At 38.8% G+C, this 19300-nt stretch overlaps 1 protein-coding gene across 5 annotated transcripts in view; it reads left to right on the forward strand.

Annotated features, from left to right (window-relative positions):
• The window catches only part of USP33 (ubiquitin specific peptidase 33), a 63826-nt gene that overhangs the window by 40656 nt on the left and 3870 nt on the right, over positions 1 to 19300 (forward strand). For 4 of the 5 annotated variants that reach the window (XM_009248674.4, XM_054534731.2, NM_001131383.1 and 1 more), the window contains 7 exon segments: positions 512 to 557; positions 1105 to 1285; positions 3311 to 3437; positions 4392 to 4561; positions 5909 to 5990; positions 7341 to 7449; positions 17659 to 17761. In XM_009248674.4, the coding sequence (XP_009246949.1) occupies positions 512 to 557; positions 1105 to 1285; positions 3311 to 3437; positions 4392 to 4561; positions 5909 to 5990; positions 7341 to 7449; positions 17659 to 17761 (818 nt within the window). 5 annotated transcript variants of the gene reach the window in all.

The raw sequence follows: 19300 nt of genomic DNA on the forward strand, positions 1-19300 counted from the left end.
TCTCCATCTCCTGACCTTATGATTGGCCTGCCTCGGCCTCCCAAAGTGCTGAGATTACAGGCGTGAGCCACTGCGCCTGGCCAGTTTAAATTATTTTTTACAATAAGGGACTCCAGTGTTTTGATTCAGATATTTAATGTATACATGTAACATAATTCAGTGGCAAGTATTTCTAGTCTGATATCTTTTGTCTCTGCATTTTCTTTCTTTCTTTTTTTTTTTTTTTTGAGACAGGGTCTTACTCTAGCCCAGGCTGGAGTACAATGGTGTGATCTTGGCTCTCTGCAAACTCCGCGTCCCGGGTTCAAGTGATTCTCCTGCCTCAGCCTCCTGAGTATCTGGGACTACAGGCATGTGCCACCATGCCTGGCTAATTTTGTATTTTTAGTAGAGACGGGATTTCACCATTTTGCCAGGCTGGATCTCTGCATTTTCTAAAAGATTTTTGCTGCAAATTTAAGTATACTAAGTTTTTTTGTAAACTAATTTATTTTCTCTTTTCTCCCCTTAGGTTGAGAAATGGAGTAAAGTTTTGTAAAGTACAAAAGTTTCCTGAGGTATGGGCATTATTTTAATTCAACTTATATTGTGTGGTAGGAACATAAAGTATTAATGTAACAAAATGTAGTAATAAATTCTCTTTGCTTGGTTGAAGAATTGAATGATTGCTATGCATGCCTTTTTAAGATTATTCAGTTTTAAAATATTGAGTTAAATACCGTAAGTGCTCTTTAACAATGTGCTGTGTTGAACAAAGTTTAATCATACTTGCAGGATCTTGCCAGTCTAAAGTGTAAAATTAGAAAAACAAATAGCAGTGAACTTAGAAAGTACCATGTTTCACCATTTCCATATTTTTAACATCTCTGGAAGCAGGTTATAATTGCAGATTAATACTTAACCTTGACACTTCAGTATATATTGAATAGACTGCTTTATCTAGCATTTAAAGCTAAATAAAAATCTAAATAACTTTATAATTGTGTTTTGATTGAACACCTCAGTTTCTTGCTTGTTGAATAAAAATGTTACTAAGTTTTACCTGTTATAATGCTTTTTGTTTTCTGTATTGACAAATTAGTTTTGAATTTTATTCTCTTTTAGATTTTATGCATCCACCTTAAAAGATTCAGACATGAACTAATGTTTTCCACCAAAATCAGTACCCATGTTTCATTTCCGCTGGAAGGCTTGGATCTTCAGCCATTTCTTGCTAAGGATAGTCCAGCTCAAATTGTGACATATGATCTTCTGTCAGTCATTTGCCATCATGGAACTGCAAGTAGTAAGTATATAGGTTTAACAGTTGTTCCTAGATTTAAAAAAAAATTAAAATAAGCCTGGGCGTGGTGGCTCATACCTGTAATTACCAGCCTTTTGGGAGAATGAGATGGGAGGATCACTTAATTAAAGCCAGGAGTTTGAGACCAGCCTGGGCAACATAGTGAAACCCCATCTCTACAAAATAAATAAATAAATTAATAAATAAATAAATAAACATCCTAATTAATCTTTTAAATAATATCTGAATAAAAGAAAAAACGTTAAAAACAGATGTTACTGCTAATTATTAAAAACGTGTCAGACAATTTTATGCAATTAAATATTTTTACTATGATGTTTCCAATATTGAAAATTGTATACAGTTAATAAGGCATTAACATGATTTTTTTTTTTTTTTTTGGAGATGGAGTCTCACTCTGTTGCCTAGGCTGGAGTGCAGTGGCATGATCTTGGCTCACTGCAACCTCCGCCTCCCGGGTTCACGCCATTCTCCTGCCTCAGCCTCCCAAGTAGCTGGGACTACAGGCGCCTGCCACCCCGCCCAGCTAATTTTTTTGTATTTTTAGTGGAGACGGGGTTTCACCGTGTTAGCCAGGATGGTCTCGATCTCCTGACCTCGTGATCCGCCCACCTCGGCCTCCCAGAGTGCTGGGATTACAGGCGTGAGCCACCATGCCTGGCCCTGACATGATTTTTGTACTGGGTTTTTTAAGATTATGTGTTCTAGCCGGGTGTAGTGGCTCATACCTGTATTCCCATCACTTTGGGAGGCCAAGGCAGGTGGATCATCTGAGGTCAGGAGTTCGTGACCAGCCTGGCCAACATGGTGAAACCCGTCTCTACTAAAAATACAAAAAATTAGCCGAGCATGATGGCTGGCGCCTGTAATCCCAGCTACTCGGGAGGCTGAGGCAGGAGAATAGCTTGAACCTGGAAGGTGGAGGTTGCAGTGAGCTGAGATTGCACCATTGCACTCCAGCCTGGGCAACAAGAGCGAAACTCCATCTCAAAAAAAAAAAAAAAAAAAAAAAAAGAAAATGTTTTCTAATAGCTGGGTGTTTGTGGGGGCTCAGTCAGGCTGGTGGGAAAAATTTTAGTTATAGAAAATAACACAAACCCTTCTGGAGGGCTGGGAGTTTTTACATATAGTACTTGGCTGAAGGCAGCCTTGTCCCCTTAGTTAAGTAAATTAGAGTAGAAACAAAGGAATGTGGGGAGTTTATCTAACTAGCTTGTTTACCCATGTGGTCCTAAGACTAACCTTTGATTTACTGGGTTCTTAATTGCTTTCTACTCGGGAGGTTTGCAATGTCAATTACCCTCTAGTGGTGTTGACTCAAGGCTTTGTCAATTAATCTGTACTGAATAAATGTGAGTCTCACTGGCTGGTCGAGGCTGCTGTCTGCAACTGTTTACAGCACTGTCTTTGGAGTCTGTAAGTGGCCCGGATGCTCAGCCGGACTGGCAAAGCAGAATATCTGTGTCAGTGTACTTTATTCATCTGTCATTGGGTCAGGGTCTGTGGGACAGACCCCCGCAGGTGTTAATGACTCATGCCTGTAATCCCAGCACCTTTGGAGGCTGAGGCAGAAGGATCACTTGAGGCTCGGAGTTTGAGAACAGCCTGGGCAACACAGCAAGACCCCATCTCTAAAAAAATAAAAATAAATTAGCTGGGTATGGTGATGTGCACCTGTAGTTCCAATTACTCAGGAGGCTGAGGCAAGAGGATAGCTTGAGCCCAGAAATTTGAGGCTGCAGTGAGCTGTGATCCCTTCACTGAACTCCAGCTTGGGCAACAGAGCAAGACTCTGTCTCTTAAAAAATAAAAAAAACTAAAAAAATTACATGTTCTGTCATCAGATGATGAAGGAATGGTGGCAAGCATGCAAATTGAAAAAAAATACAAGCATAGTTCTTCCTATAGTCCAGCTACTGTGCTAGGCACTGGAAATATAAAAAGTTTATCTTCCTTTCTTCTGTTGTTTTTGTATTACTGTAATGATTTCTTTTCCCTCAAATTCAGGTGGACACTATATAGCCTACTGCCGAAACAATCTAAATAATCTCTGGTATGAATTTGATGATCAGAGTGTCACTGAAGTTTCAGAATCTACTGTACAAAATGCAGAAGCTTACGTTCTTTTCTATAGGTAATGGAAATAACCATAGATGTGAAAGGACATCTCACATTTTGGGCTTATCAGTGACTTCTAAGACATTCTAATGGATTGCTGAGTCAAGATTAGGAATTCTTTTCCTCCTATTTCATTACAGTAAAATACAGTAAAAGGCTGTATATGTAGAATGATTCTTTGTTCAGAAAATGCTAAATCATTTACGTGAAGAGTAAAGGGATATATTTTGTTTTAGAAAGATTAATTTTAGTGCCGGGCACAGTGGCTCACGCCTGTAATCCCAGCACTTTGGGAGGCCGAGGCGGGTGGATCACGAGGTCAGGAGTTCAAGACCAGCCTGGCCAAGATGGTGAAACCCTGTCTCTACTAAAAATACAAAAATTAGCCAGGTGTGGTGGCAGGCGCCTGTAATCCCAGCTACTGGGCAGGCTGAGGCAGGAGAATCACTTGAACCCGGCGGGTGGGGGTTGCAGTGAGCCTAGATTGCGCCACTGCACTCCAGCCTGGGCAACAGAGTGAGATGCCATCTGAAAAAAAAAAAAAGAAAGATGAGGTTTAATTTAAAAATCAGGCATTGATGGTCTGAATTAAGTACCACCTTTTCTCCTAAAGTAGCTAATAATGAAAGTATTACTATAAAAATATTTGGTATTTTTTAGCATCTTATAAAAGAAGATGCTAGCTTCTGAAACAGAAGCAGATTAATTATTTAGCTTGATCCTATTAACAAACGTTTGAATGCTTACGGTGTTCCAGTAGTTATGTGGATACCTGTAGGTAAGATACAGTTTCATCCCTATGAGTATATAATGTATTTGGTGGATAATACAAAGTATATTTCTCTTGAAATTCCCAAGACATAATAAAGATAGTGTTAATATGTGTGTTAAGTCTAATAAGAAGAAAAATCCATCTACTAGTAATGTGGTAAAATGCATATTGAATTTAACTAATCATTGTCCTTAATAGGAAGAGCAGCGAAGAGGCACAAAAAGAGAGGAGAAGGATATCAAATTTGTTGAACATAATGGAACCAAGCCTCCTTCAGTTTTATATTTCTCGACAGTGGCTAAATAAATTTAAGACCTTTGCCGAACCTGGCCCTATTTCAAATAATGACTTTCTTTGTATTCATGGAGGTAAGAAATCCTGTAATGCAAAGCAGGGGTAGAAGTTTGCTGTAAAATAATTTGCAAATTAGGAGAGCCAAGAATTTTCCTCTCCCACTTATTTCCCATTTCCCCACGTGCATTCAAACTTAATGTGTTTTAATTCCATATGGTTTCAGAAATTCACCTTTCCTTTTTAATTGTAGGTAATCTCTAGCTTCTTTATTGAACATATATTTACTGAGTACATGCTTTCTAAACTTTTTGCTAGTGCCTAAGGACACTAAAGATCCTTTTTCTTCTGTGAAAGCTCTAATTTCATAGTAGAGTCAGATACATAAACAGCTGTTTACATTACAGTGCACTCCTTTATTATACATCATTTTTCCTACCTGAGGCATTCCTGTGCTGGTGATTTTATCTATCGACTATATTGGTGGTTCTTAACCCCATTGTCTAAATGAATAGCTGGCTTTTTCCCCAAGTATGGAAATGTATCTGGGATTTAAGAAAAAAAAGCCTCATAATTAAATATAACTTTGGCCCTTGTGAGATTGGTGGCTGTGTTAATGTTTATTCCTACAATAAATAGGACCTTTGTGTGACGCCAATTAAACTTCAAGGTTGAAGATGGGATATTCATGGTAATTATGTTTGTAGTGACACCAAAAGGGATAGGGATACCTGTATTGGACATAGAAATTTTAAGGTGTATGTTCATCTTGAGGAAACACAGTCACCAAAAATGCTTTATAATTACCTTTCTTGGGGGAGAGAGTGTAAGAATAATGATTGAGCTGGGTGCAGTGGCTCACACCTGTAATCCCATTGTCTCAGGAGGCTGAGGCAGGAGGACTCCTTGAGCCCTAGAGTTTGAGGTTGCAGTGAGCCATGGTCATGCTGCTGCATTCTAGCCTGGGTGACAGAGTGAGACTTTGACTCAAAAAATGGCCAGACACAATGGCTCACACCTCTAATCCCAGAACTTTGGGAGGCCAAAGCAGGAGGATCACTTGAGGTCATGAGTTCAAGAGCAGCCTGGGCAACCAACATAATGAGAGCCTATTTCTACAAAAAAAAAAAAAAAAAAAAAAAAAAAAAGAAAAGTTAGCTGGGTGTGTTGAAGCGTGCCTGTAGTCCCAGCTACTCAGGAGGCTGGGGTGGGAGGATCCCTTGAGCCCAGGAATTTTGAGGCTGCTGTGAGCCATGATCATGCCACTGCACTCTCTAGACTGGGTGACAGAACAAGACCCTGCCACTTAAAAAAACAATGATGATTGATCTGTCATTTAGTTACTGTTAAAAAAAAAATGAGTTTAATCTTTGAAAGGAATATAATTAAAAGCATGAAACAGATATGTTTATATATTTTTTTAGGTGTTCCTCCAAGAAAAGCTGGTTATATTGAAGACCTGGTTTTGATGCTGCCTCAGAACATTTGGGATAACCTATATAGCAGGTTTGTTTTTTAAATCAGACCATACAGTGTTGTGAAAGTCGGTTAAACTGGTTAAAAGGGGATTGGATTATTTCACAGATGCTCCTTGTGCTATATGTTTATTGTTTTCCCTCACTTATTCATTCTAAAGTGTGAGTAGGAAGACTTTGTAGCTACTGTGGCATAGTCTAGATAATTAATTTTAATTTTTTCTAATTATCTGTCTGTGAAGGTACGCTGTGATAATTTAAGTACCTTGTTTAAAATATTTTGCATATCCCCACACTAAAATTTTACATATGTATATACTCCCACAATTGAGTATCTTACTCTTAAATTGTAAATTTTTTTTTCTTTTTTTTTTTTTTGAGACAAGGTCTTGCTCTGTCACCCAGGCTGGAGTGCAGTGGCACGATCTTGGCTCACTGCAGCATCGACCTCCTAGGCTCCAGTGGTCCTCTCACTTCAGCCTGCCGAGTAGCTGGGATCACAGGCGTGCATCACCATGTCTGGCTAATTTTGGGGTGTTTTTTGTAGAGATGGGGTTTTGCCATGTTGCCTGGGCTGATTTTGAACTCCTGGGCTCAAGCCATGTGGCTGCTTTGGCCTGCCAAAGTGTTGGGATTACAGGCATGCATCACTGGGCCTGGCCTTAACATTGTAAACTTTAAAATTTTAAGATGGAGTCTCGCTCTGTCGCCCAGTCTGGAGTGCAGTGGTGCAATCTCAGCTCACTGCAACCTCTGCCTCCCAGTTTCAAGTGATTCTTGTGCCTCACCCTCCTGAGTACCTGGGATTACAGGCACACATCACCATGCCTGGCTAATTTTTATATTTTTAATAGAGATGGGGTTTCACCACATTGGCCAGGTTGATCTCGCAACTCCTGACCTTTATTTTAAAACGTTTTCCACCACAGTTTTCCCACTAATTATGTTTTCTTTAATTAAATATTAAAAATAATTCATACATTGAATGCTTCTTACTTGAGAGGCTAGGGGAGGCCTTCATCTGATGAAAACTTGACTATGACTGTGATGTGTAACTAAGATTTATATGTTGTATGATACTTTTTGAAACCACTTCTTTTATTTTGTTGTTGGCTCTAACATTTTGGAGCAGAAGTAAGGGAAAGTTGAAATATAGATAAAGCAGGTTAAGCAATAAACTGATAAAGTCACTGACCTTAATAAACATAATAACAAGTCCTTATATGATTTTTGATTTTTATATTACTTTGAGGATTTTATTAAGAGGATTTATTTTTACTGGGTATTTGGCCACTAACTTAAATGTTAGAAACAAACTTCCTAGAACATTAGCTTTCTTAAGATAGCCATAGTTCTAATTCTTAAATTTTTCATGCTTTAGGTATGGTGGAGGACCAGCTGTGAACCATCTGTACATTTGTCACACTTGCCAAATTGAGGCGGAGAAAATTGAAAAAAGAAGAAAAACTGAATTGGAAATTTTTATTCGGGTAAAAAAGTGATGCTTTTCAAATTGATCTAGGATAAAGATGAAGACCTGACAATTATCAGAGTTATATGATATTAATAAAATGATTGGATGAAAGAGTTGTAATAGATTTCAAGTGTTCTAGGTGCATAATGGTGAATGACCTCAGGCAGTTCACTACAGTTCTGTTGAGTTATGTTCTCCCTTTGTGTTTTTTTTTTTTTGTGTGTGTGTGTGTGTGAGACAAAATCTTGCTCTGTCACCCAGGCTGGAGTGCAGTGGTGCAATCTCGGCTCACAGAAACCTCTGCCTCCTAGGTTCAAGCGATTCTCCTGCCTCAGCTTCCCAAGTAGCTGGAACTACAGGCATGCCCCACCACGCCAGGCTAATTTTTTTATTTTTAGTAGAGACAGGGTTTTACCATGTTGGCCATGCTGGTCTCGAACTCCTGACCTCACGTGATTTGCTGTCTTGGCCCCACTAAGTACTGGGATTATAGGCATGAGCCACTGCTCCTGGCCCCTTTGTGGGTTTTTGTTTTTAAGGATTGACAATACCTTTTTTTTTTTTTTTAATGGCACTGGCAGAAATCTTATTGAAATGGAAAATTACAGGTTTCCTTAAGTTAGTGTTGTCTGTAGTCTATCCAGACTGCATGTACTACTTTGATTCTTTTGTGAGATATAATATTCTTTTGTTTTTTTGAGGGACTCCTGGGCTTATAAATATACTCATTTTTCACAAACTGAGCATATTATGAGGTTTCCCTTAATTGTAAACAACAGAAAGTGTGGTCATAAAATCAAAAGCATGAACAACCAGGTTTTATGGGCAAGGACTAGTACCCTTCCAATTATTGAGGTAGCAAGAAGTCTTTGCAGTGCTGCTGTCAGTAACATAGCTGCAACTATTTAAGACAATTGAAAATTTGGATCACTTGAGAGACATGTTTATTGATAAATCTACTGAGACACTATTACGGGGAGGAGTAATACTGCAAGAAAAAAATTGGGATTCTTTTAGTAAAAGCAGTGGAGAAGATATTGAGCAGATCAAAGTAAGATGTCCAGTATGTTTTGTATTATTCCTTTCCTGCACATGTGTAGACACACACACACACCTGCTTTTCCTCATTGATTCAGGGCTTTTTTTGTGCCCTTGCCTAAAGTAAATTTTACATTAAAAAAAAAGATGCAGGTATAGATTTATTTATTTTACATGGGCTTCATTTGCTTCTTGAATCTAAGGAAGCAAACTTTAGTTGAATATTAAAAATAGTTTTTTCCATCAATGCTTAAATAATGGCTAATGACTGTGTCTGTCAGGATTTGATTAATAGAAGCTATTCTAAGTATTTTGAATAGAATCAGAATATAGGGAATGAGAGATGTACATTACTATTGAAAGGACTGGGCAGTGAAGGTCAAGAAGACCACTGCTGACTTTCAGGAAATCTAGAAGTGGAATAGGGTACCACATTGTGGGTGGGAGAGAAGCAGTGGCCAAGAATGGTGTTTATAACCACAGAGAGTAAAGAGAATTTCTGTATAGTGAGTGGCATGAGCCCAATCAAGGGTGTTAGAGCCCAGGCAGGATAAGAAGGGATGCCCATGTTGGCCTGACATCGGTGGCTACAAGGGTACAGCATAGTGGTGGTAGTGGCAGTGAGCGATTGGTTCCATATGGGAAAATGATCAAGACATAAGTGTAATGAGTACCAAGTTTCTCATTGTCAGATGAAGTTTCAAATATGGAAAAGGAGAAAACTAAACTGTGCCTTGTGTTGTTACTGGATTGGAGTTACGGGTATCTTTGTGAACTCATGATAATAGCTGAGTAAATATGGACGTGTGTGTATGTGTGTGTGTGTGTATATGTGTATGCATGTATAGAAACTTGATATTTCTTAACTCTCACTGAAAGTGCCTTGGATCAATGATTACTCCAGTAGGATTGATCATACCTAGCTCTCAGATATATGTATATCTATATATTGATATAGATATCTATATCTGTATACATATATATACATATATAGATATAGATATGGATATAGATATCTATATACATATATAGATTGATTACTCCAATCTGTTGATTACTCCAGTAGGATTGATCATACCTAGCTGTCAGAGACATATATATATAGATCTATCTAGATAGATCTATATGTAGCTTTATATAGAGAGAGAATATGTTCTATATATATAGTGAGAATATGTTCAAATTAAACATGTATATAAAATATAGATATATAGATATGTATCTATATATATCTATATGTTTCTAAATTTTATTCTAAAAGACAGGGTCTCATTCTGTCACCAGGCTGGAGTGCAGTGGCTGGTCATAGTTCACTGTAACCTTGAACTCCTAGGCTAAAGGGATCCTCCTGCCTCAGCATCCCGAGTAGCTAGGACTACAGATGCACACCACCATGTGTGGCTAATTAAAAAAAAATTTTTTTTGTAGAGACAGTGTCTTGCTGTCTTGCTCAGGCTGATCTCTAATTCCTGGCCTCAAGTGATTTTCCTGCCTCTGCCTCCCAAAGCTCTGGGATTGCAAGCATAAACTACTGTGCCTAGCCTCAAAATAAATTACAGTAACATATAACCTCATTAAATAAAATAGGAGATATTGCATCCATATTGGTATAAATAAATAAATGAATAAATGGAAAGGATGAGGATTGGAATGCTTACATCATTTCAACTTAACTCCCTCATTGAACACTTATTAATTACAAAGGGAAAAGACTAACTTTCAGCAGAGAATCCTGTCACCATCTCGATGAAGATAAAATGAGCATCATTAGAAATGAAACAAATCAATTAGTTGGGTGTGCTGGTGTGTGCCTGTAAGTTCCAGATATTCAGGAGGCAGAGGCAAGAGGATCACTTGAGCCCAGGAGTTTAAGACTAGCCTGGACAACATAGCGAGACTTTGTATCTTTAAAAAAAGAAAGAAATGAAACAAAATCAAAATTATGTGCCAGAATAGTATACAATTAGAAGAACATGGTACCATTTCTTTGGTACACAGATGGATAACCTGAATCTCAAAAGAGGAAAGTCACAAACCCTAATTGAGGGACATTTTATAAAACAACAAACTATTTGGAGGAAAGGAACATCTGTTCAGCACCTTATTCTGAAATCAAACTAGGTAAAGAAAATTTCTTTGTATACTTGGAGTTTTCCTATAAGTATCAGATTGCTTCAGAGTTTAAAAAAATTCAAAACTGCATAAAGCCTTTGGAAACGATTTCAGCTATCTGCCTATGACAATGCTCAGAAACCTGAGAAGCTACTGCTACTATCAGGACCCAAGTGAATTATTCAAGAGGATGCCCAGAAGACACAGGATGCTGCTGTTAAAGATCTTAGCTGCATACAATGCTAAGTGAGATTGGATTCTTTGGAAGATGCTTAGAAGTGGTGGCAAAACCCTACTTATGCTATCTGTGGATGCCTCAAGCCTACCCAAAGCTGCCACCAGAGGGGGAAATCATTTTTCTTTCTCTTATACCTTTCATATATTTCATATATCATGGTTATATATAGTCTGGCATACTACTGGCAATGGATCCTGCAAAATGTAGGCTTGTCTTCACAGAAGGGACTATATGAATCCATGAAAATGATGTTCATTAACAGATAATACAGGACAGCCTACCCCTTTGTCAACTCAGCACCCATATGCACTTACACAACCAAACAACAGTAGCAACAATATCGTGCTTCTGCCTGATGTAATACAACTAGCTCCTGCACCAGTATGTGTTGCATTTGCCCTTTCCCCATGTTTGGGACACCCAAAGTCCCATCAGTCACTATACCTATTTTTAAATGATGTTTATAAATCTTTTAGTTCAGAGAGTATAGTCATACTTTTCCGTTATAGTCTGTAATCTGAAGAATGAACTATAACGTTAATCACCACCAACATACCTTATAATAGTAGTCAAATGAAAGGAAAAAAATAAATTGGTAGTTATTTCAACATCTGGTAAATATTTATAAATATGTACGTGGAGCAAGGAAGAAATATGTGTCTATAGCTAATCACTACCCATTCCTTATTTCCTCCATTCTCAGCCAATACCCTGGCTGGTTGTGAATGTATTTACCTCATAAAATAACCCAGACCTTCATTTCTGAAGGGTTTGAACCCTTGGTAGTCTTGTCTGTATTAGATTTCTCTCTCTGAGTATGGAAATACTAAATGGTGCCTATAGTGGGTTGAATGGTGGTTCCCAAAAAGGTATTTCCATACTCTAATCTCTGTAAATTAACCTTATTGGTGAATGTGAGCTTACTTGAAAAAAGGGTATTTGCATATGTAAGGATTTTTGAGATGAGATCATCCTCAGTTGTCTGAATGGGCCCTAAATCCAGTAAGTGACCTTTCACAGAAATACACAGCAGAGAGATACGCAGAGAAGAGGTGAAAATCATGAAGATGGAGGCAGAGATTGGAATGATACAGCTGCAAGGTAGAAGCTTTAGAAGCATGACAGGCAAGGAATGGAGTCTTCCCCTAGAGCCTCTGCAGGGAGAATGGTTCTGCTGACACTTTGATTTTGGAGTTCTGTTCTCTAAAGCTGAGAGAATAAATACCTTTTCATTTACCAAATTTGTGGCATTTTGTTATAGCATCCCTCTGAAACTAATACAGTGGGTATAATCTGGTTTCCCAACATAATCCTCTTTGTTCCTATTATGTAGTAATGTAGTATTCATTTTATTTACCCTTTATAACTGGGGTCAGTCATTGCAGCCAGTACTGTAACCTCCTCTTTGCTTGCTGATTCAGTAACATGAGAAACTCAAAATGGCCAGGGGGCTGTCTCAACTTTCAGTCCAGTCAAATTGTTGTTGTGTTCCCTTGGGATATAAATCTTCCACATTTAGTAGAGGCCAAAGTTGTGAGTATGGGAAGCAAAACTTTTGTGAATATGTCAGTAGGTAGTAGTAGATGAGCTCTCTTATTTCCTTTACCTGACTCCTAGGTTTATGTATTCCGGTTATGGGAAAAACCACCATATACTGGTTTCTAATTTGGAGCATATACTACATCGTGTAAGATAGTACCAAACTCACAAAAGTGTTGCCACCCACACAAAAAAACTAAGTCCAGTAGGCCAACATCTTTTGCATGATAGCACATGGTAAGCAGCGAATTTTATGGAAGTAAGCCTATTTCTTCTTTTGTGTAAAATGAATTCCATGGTCAGAGCCAGTGTAGGATATTATGGTTATGAATGAGTCATTCACTAAGTCCAAGAATAGTGGTATGTGGTAAAACACTGAGTTAGGAAGGTAGACCTAAATCCAGTGTAAGTTATAGGTGTTTACAAATCACGTGTCATCAAAGGACTCATATCCAGACTATATAAAGAACATACAACTCAATAAGTAAACAAATATTCCAGTTAGAAGATAGGCAAAAGATTTGGATAGGAATTACCCTTAAGAAGATAGGGCTAATAAGCACATAAAAAGTACACAGTGTCAGTCATTAGGGAATTCCTATGAATATCAATGATGAGGATGCAAAATGTTGTGTGCCAAATGATAAACAGTTTGGTAATTTCTTGTAGGTTCAACTCCTAGTACATGACCCAGGAATCCCACTCTTAGGTATTCATTCCAGAGAAATGAAAATTTATGTTAACATAAAACATGTAAACAAATGTTTATGGCAGTATTGTTCATAATTGCCCAAAACTAGAAACAATTGAAATGTCTATCATCTGACAAATGGATAAACATAATGTGTTATAGTTGTATAATAAAATGCTACTCAGCAGTAAAAAGATCATGGCGTACTGATCCATGAAGCAACATGGATGAATATTAGAAACATTATGCCAAGTGTAAGACATACAAAAGACTATATAATGCCTAATTTCATTTATATGAAATTTCTAAAAAGGGAAAAAGTGTGGAGACAAACAGTGATTTCAAGGGCTGAGAGAAGGGGAACTGATTGTAAACTGGTGCAGGACAGCTTTTGTGGGTGTTGGAGGGCTCTAAGCTGGATTGTGGTGACAGTTGCACAACTATAAATTTACAGAAAACCATTAAAGTCCATACTAAGAGTGGGAGGATTACACCTTAATAAAATTGTTTTTTTTCTTTAAAAGCAAATCTGGGGCTGGGCAAGGTGGCTTATGCCTTTCTAGCACTTTGGGAGGCTGAGAAGAGGGGATTGCTTGAGCCTAGGAGTTGGAGATTACAGTGAGCTATGACCATGACTCTGCACTCCAGCCTGGGCAACAGAGCAAGACCCTGTCTTTAAAAATAAATAAAATTGGCTGGGCTCAGTGGCTTACGCCTGTAATCCCAGCACCTTGGGAGGCTGAGGCAGGCGGATCACTTGAGGTCAGGAGTTCAAGACCAGCCTGGCCAACATGGTGAAACCCCATCTCTACTAAAAATACAAAAATTATACAGGCATGGTGGCGGGCACCTGTAATCCCAGCTACTAGGGAGGCCAAGGCAGGAGAATCGCTTGAATTGGGGAGGTGGAGATTGCAGTGAGCCAAGATCGCACCACTGCACTCCAGCCTGGATGACAGGGTGAGATTCTGTCTCAAAAAAAAAAAAAAAAAAAAAATTAAAAAGTGCAAACCTATTATTATTCTTCTATAATATTAGGGTTTTTTTTGGTTTTATTCAGCGCCCCCCCCCTTTTTTTTTAAACAAAGCATGTGTGTTAACAGAAATAACACTGGAATATAAAAATAGATGCCCTTAGTGGATTGGAAGCTAAGTGAAGTTTCTGAAAAACTGAAAAAGCAGATAGGATCAGATCAAAGAAGCAAGCCAAGGGCCACAGGAAATGACTGTGTGGGCTTTAATTTTGGAAGTGACAGATACGGATGATGACGTTAGCATTCTGCCTGTTGAACTGTACCAGGCAGCAAGCATAAAGATATCTGCCTAGGTAGAGCAGTGAGTGTAGACATGTGAAGTATGATTGATATTCAGGGAGATACATAAGGTTATTGTATCCTAAATAACAAAACAAAACCTCAATAGATGGGTTGATTGAATGGCAAAATAAATACTATTGGAGAGGAAATTAGTATGCTGAAAGATATAGTGGAAATATTTCTCCTAAGGTAAAGCACAAAAAGATAAGCAGACAGAAGGAAGAAAAGTTTGGACATGTTGAATAGCTATAGGATCCAGTGTTTTTCTATTATGTATTTTTTAAAAGAGAACAGAGTGAGAACTGCATTTAGAGTAACCATTTAGATAAATTTCCCAGAACTAGAGAGAAACACACCCTTAAATTAATGAGGTAACTGTGCTTAACTAAATTTTAAAAAGCGTCTACCTAAACACATAGGAAGTAACTTCTTAATACCAAAGATAAAGTAAGTCCTGAAAGTTTTCAAACATGGTAGTGGTATGAATTTAATGGTTGTTAGAATCCAGCATCTGGCAGATTCAGTCTGATATGACTTTTAGAAATCTCAGTTCTCTAGGGATAAGTTGCACATCACAGAAAGCCCGAACTTTAATTCCATGCCTTGAGACAAATATGCCTTGATTTCTTTGTTAACCATCCGAGACTGCCACAGCATTTTCCATTTCATTGTTCCATTGAAGCAGCTACCTTGTGTCCCAGAAAGATCGTTGCCCTCAGAGAGCTTATATATACATACACACACATATATATACTTTTTTTTTTTTGAGACAAGGTGTTGCTCTTTTGCCCAGGCTGGAGCATGGTGGCATGATCACAGCTTTCTGCAGCCTCGATCTCCCACGCTCAAGAGATCCTCCACATCAGCCTCCTGATGAATAGCTGGGACTATAGGCATGTGCCACCACACCCAGCTAATTTTTTTGTGCATTTTTAGTAGAGATGGGGTTTTACCATGTTGCCCAGGCTGGTCTTGAATTTTCTGGTCTCAAGTGAGGCACTGTGCCATGCCAGAGCTTATATTTAATAAATATGTTATATGTTATATTAAAAGGTGATAGGTACAATGGAATAGGGAAACATTGAACAGAATTAGAGGACCAAGATTACAGTGGTGAGGGGGAGGAGTCAGGTTGGAGTTTTATATTTTATTTTTGAGATGTAGTCTTGCTTTTTTGTCCAGGCTAGACTGCAGTGGCACGATCTCGGCCCACTGCAACCTCCTTCTCCCGGGTTCAAGCGATTCTCCTGCCTCAGCCTCCCAAGTAGCTGGGATTACAGGCACCCACCACCACGCCTAGCTAATTTTTGTATCATTAGTAGAGATGAGGTTTCACCATGTTGGCCAGACTGGTCTCGAACTCCTGACCTCAAGTGATCTGCCTTGGCCTTCCAAAGTGCTGGGATTACAGGCGTGAGCCACTGTGCCCAGCCCAGGTTGGAGTTTTAAACAGGGTGGTCAAGATAGGCCTCATTGAGAAGATGACATTTAAGCAAAGACTTAAAGGAGGTAAGGGAGATAGTCATTCAGATACCTGCAAAAAGAAGGGTTAGTGCAAAAGGCTTGTGAGGCAGGGGTGTATTTGTTTGGTTCTGGGAATAACAAAGTGGCCAGTATGATCACCAGTGAAAAATGAGGAAGAAAGAAGATGAGGTCAGATTATGGGGTGAGATCGTGGAGGTACTTCTGGACTATTTTTATAAGGGTATCTGTGAATAATTACAGGGTTTTGATTAATTTGATTACAGGAATTATATAATCTGAACTTGGTTGTCTTTGTCCACAGTTAATGTGTTCTGTGGATTGAATTGCCCATCATGAGATGGGCAGTTACTTACACACTACTACACACTACTTACACACTACTACAATTAGATTAATTCCAAATACTCTTAATTTTCCCGAGCCTCTTTTGCTTGTGCTTCTCTTTCTATATCAGTTTTTCTCTCACTTGGGTTTTTTTTTAATTGCAAGTGGCAGAAGCCAGACTGGCTAACCTGGCAAAAAAGAAATTTGCTAAGAATAAAAATTGAAAAACCAGACCTCCAAAAGTTTGAGAACTAAGATAGCCCTGAGTATCTACCTGAATTGACATTGGAATGATTCCATTCTAACCATTAGGTCACTTCTCTGAAGATTTTTATTTCTGGCAGAGTTGTGTATAGTTTGAGTCACATACCCATTCCTTAGGCCTGAGGGCTGGAAGAGGGAATTGGTCTTCAGGGACTGTCCCACCACGTATTAGAATTTACCTATACATTTATGTATATTGCTTGTGAAATGACATGTACAAGATCATTCATTCATTGCAGCATGGTAATAGCAAGTTGTCTACCAGTATCTTAAGTAAACAAAAAGTATAGACTGTGGATATAGTATGTGTACATAAATAAAGTTTACACATTAGATTTTTAATAAATATGTGGTGTATTTATTGTTTTGAAGACTTTGTCTTGACCATCTTCATTTACCCAGTCTTTTTGCCCTTTTTATGTATACTTGTTAAATTTTGAGACAGAACCTAGAATTGTTTATTCGTAGATGCCACCACGTATCCTAGTACTAAGTTAGCATACATCTTACTGTACCACTGGTTTTTTTTTTTTTTTTTTTTTTTTTTTTAAGACAGGGTCTTGTTCTGTCACCCAGGCTGGAGTACAGTGGCACAATCATGGCTCACTGTAGTCTCAACCTTCTGGGCTCAAGTGATCCTCCTACCTCAGCTTCCCCGAGTAGCTGGGACTACAGGCGCAAATCACCTCACACAGCTAATTAAAAAAATTTTTTTTGTGTAGGCCGAGTGTGGTGGCTCACGTCTGTAATCCCAGCACTTTGGGAGCCCAAGGCAGGTGGATCACTTGAGGTCAGGAGTTCAAGACCAGCCTGGCCAACATGGCAAAACCTCATCTCTACTAAAAATACAAAAATTAGCCGGGTGCGGTGGTAGGCACCTGTAATCCTAGCTACCTGGGAGGCTGAGGCTGGAGAATCACTTGAACTTGGGAGGCGGAGGTTACAGTGAGCCCAGATCGTGCCATTGCACTCCAGCCTGGGCAACAACAGCAAAACTCTATCTCAAAAATAAATAAATAAGAATAAAAAATAATTTTTTTTTGTAGAGATGTTCTCACGATGTTGCCCAGACTGGTTTGGAACTCCTGGGTTCAAGGACTCCTCCAGCCTCAGCCTCCCAAAGTGCTGAGTTATCAAACACTGAAGTGGAATGATGGTATTTTTTTGCCATAAAGCAAGTTTTAGATATTAGATAACTGTTTTTTTCCCCCCTTGTAGCTTAACAGAGCGTTCCAAAAAGAGGACTCTCCAGCTACTTTTTATTGCATCAGTATGCAGTGGTTTAGAGAATGGGAAAGTTTTGTGAAGGGTAAAGATGGAGGTAAGTGGTTGACTGAAAAATTTTTTTTTGGTAAATTATTTGTTTTTTTGTTTGACAGATATTTCTTGAATATCTATGTGCACTTGGGATTACACTATTGAACAGAAGAGAAAAAGATCCTGTCCTCAGGGATCTTATGTTCTAGTTTATATTCTGTTGGTTGTAAATTTTGTTAAACTTATTTTATGAATTATAGCAGGAATAAGAGAACTGAACAAAGTAAATCTGTGATCTTAATATTGAAAAAATGTTAGAAATCTTTATAAGGAATAAGAGGTTGCTTAAATTATGGTTTATTCAATACAGTGGACTTTTAAAGTAAAACTGTATGACAATATTTAATAATTTGAAAATAAGATATTCTGATATGTGCCAGGCGCGGTGGCTCATGCCCGTAATCCCAACAGTTTGGGAAGGCCGAGGTGGGTGGATCACCTGAGGTCAGGAGTTCAAGACCAGCCTGAAACATAGTGAAACCCTGTCTCTACTAAAAATACAAAAATTAGCTGGGTGTGGTGGCAGGCACCTGTAATCCCAGCTACTCAGGAGGCTGATGCAGGAGAATTGCTTGAATCCATGAGGCGGAGGCTGCAGGAACTGAGATCATGCCACTGTACTCCAGCCTGGGTGACAGAGCAAGACTTTGTCTTAAAAAAAAAAAAAAGATATTCTGATATGTGAAAAAGGCTGCAACAATATGCCTAGTTAAAGCTTTTTGTATTTATGTATTTACTTTTTAAAATTTTAAGTTAATAGAGACAAGGTCTTAACCCTGTTGCCCAGGTTTAAGTACAGCAGCATGATCATGGCTCACTGCAGCCCTGAACTCTCAGCCCATGCGATCCTCCTACCTCTATCTCCTGAGTAGTTGGGACTACAGGCATGTACTACCACACTTGGCTAATTTAAAAATTATTTTTTACAATTATTTGTAGAGACATGGTCTTACGGTGTTGCCCAGGAACTCCTGGGCTCAAGCAGTGCACCAACCTTGGCCTCCCAAAGTGCTGAATTACTGAGTTCTCTCTATATTGTCCAGGCTGGCCTCAAACTCCTCAGCTCCAGCGATCCTCTTGCCTCAGCCTCCTGAGTAGCTGGGACTATAGGTGCACACCACCATATCTGGCTTTTCTACACCTTTAAAAAAAATTTATTTTTATTTTGTAAGTTCCAGCATACATGTGCAGGATGTGCAGGTTTGTTACATAGGTAAACATGTGCCATGGCGATTTGCTCCACCTATCAACCCATTACCTAGGTATCAAGCCCAGCGTGCATTAGCTGTTTTTCCTGTTGTTCTCCCACCCCTCATCCCTCAACCCCCACCAACAGGCCCCAGTGTGTGTTCTCCTCCCTGTGTCCTTGTGTTCTTGTTGTTCAGCCCGCACTTATAAGTGAGAACAGGCAGTGTTTGGTTTTCTGTTTCTGCATTAGTTTGCTGAGGATAATGGCTTCCAGCTCCATCCATGTCCCTGCATAGGACATGATCTCTTTCCTTTTTATGGCTGCATAGTATTCCATGGTGTATATTTACCACAT

Source organism: Pongo abelii, chromosome 1 (genome assembly GCF_028885655.2).
Source record: "Pongo abelii isolate AG06213 chromosome 1, NHGRI_mPonAbe1-v2.0_pri, whole genome shotgun sequence".
NCBI lineage: Eukaryota > Metazoa > Chordata > Mammalia > Primates > Hominidae > Pongo > Pongo abelii.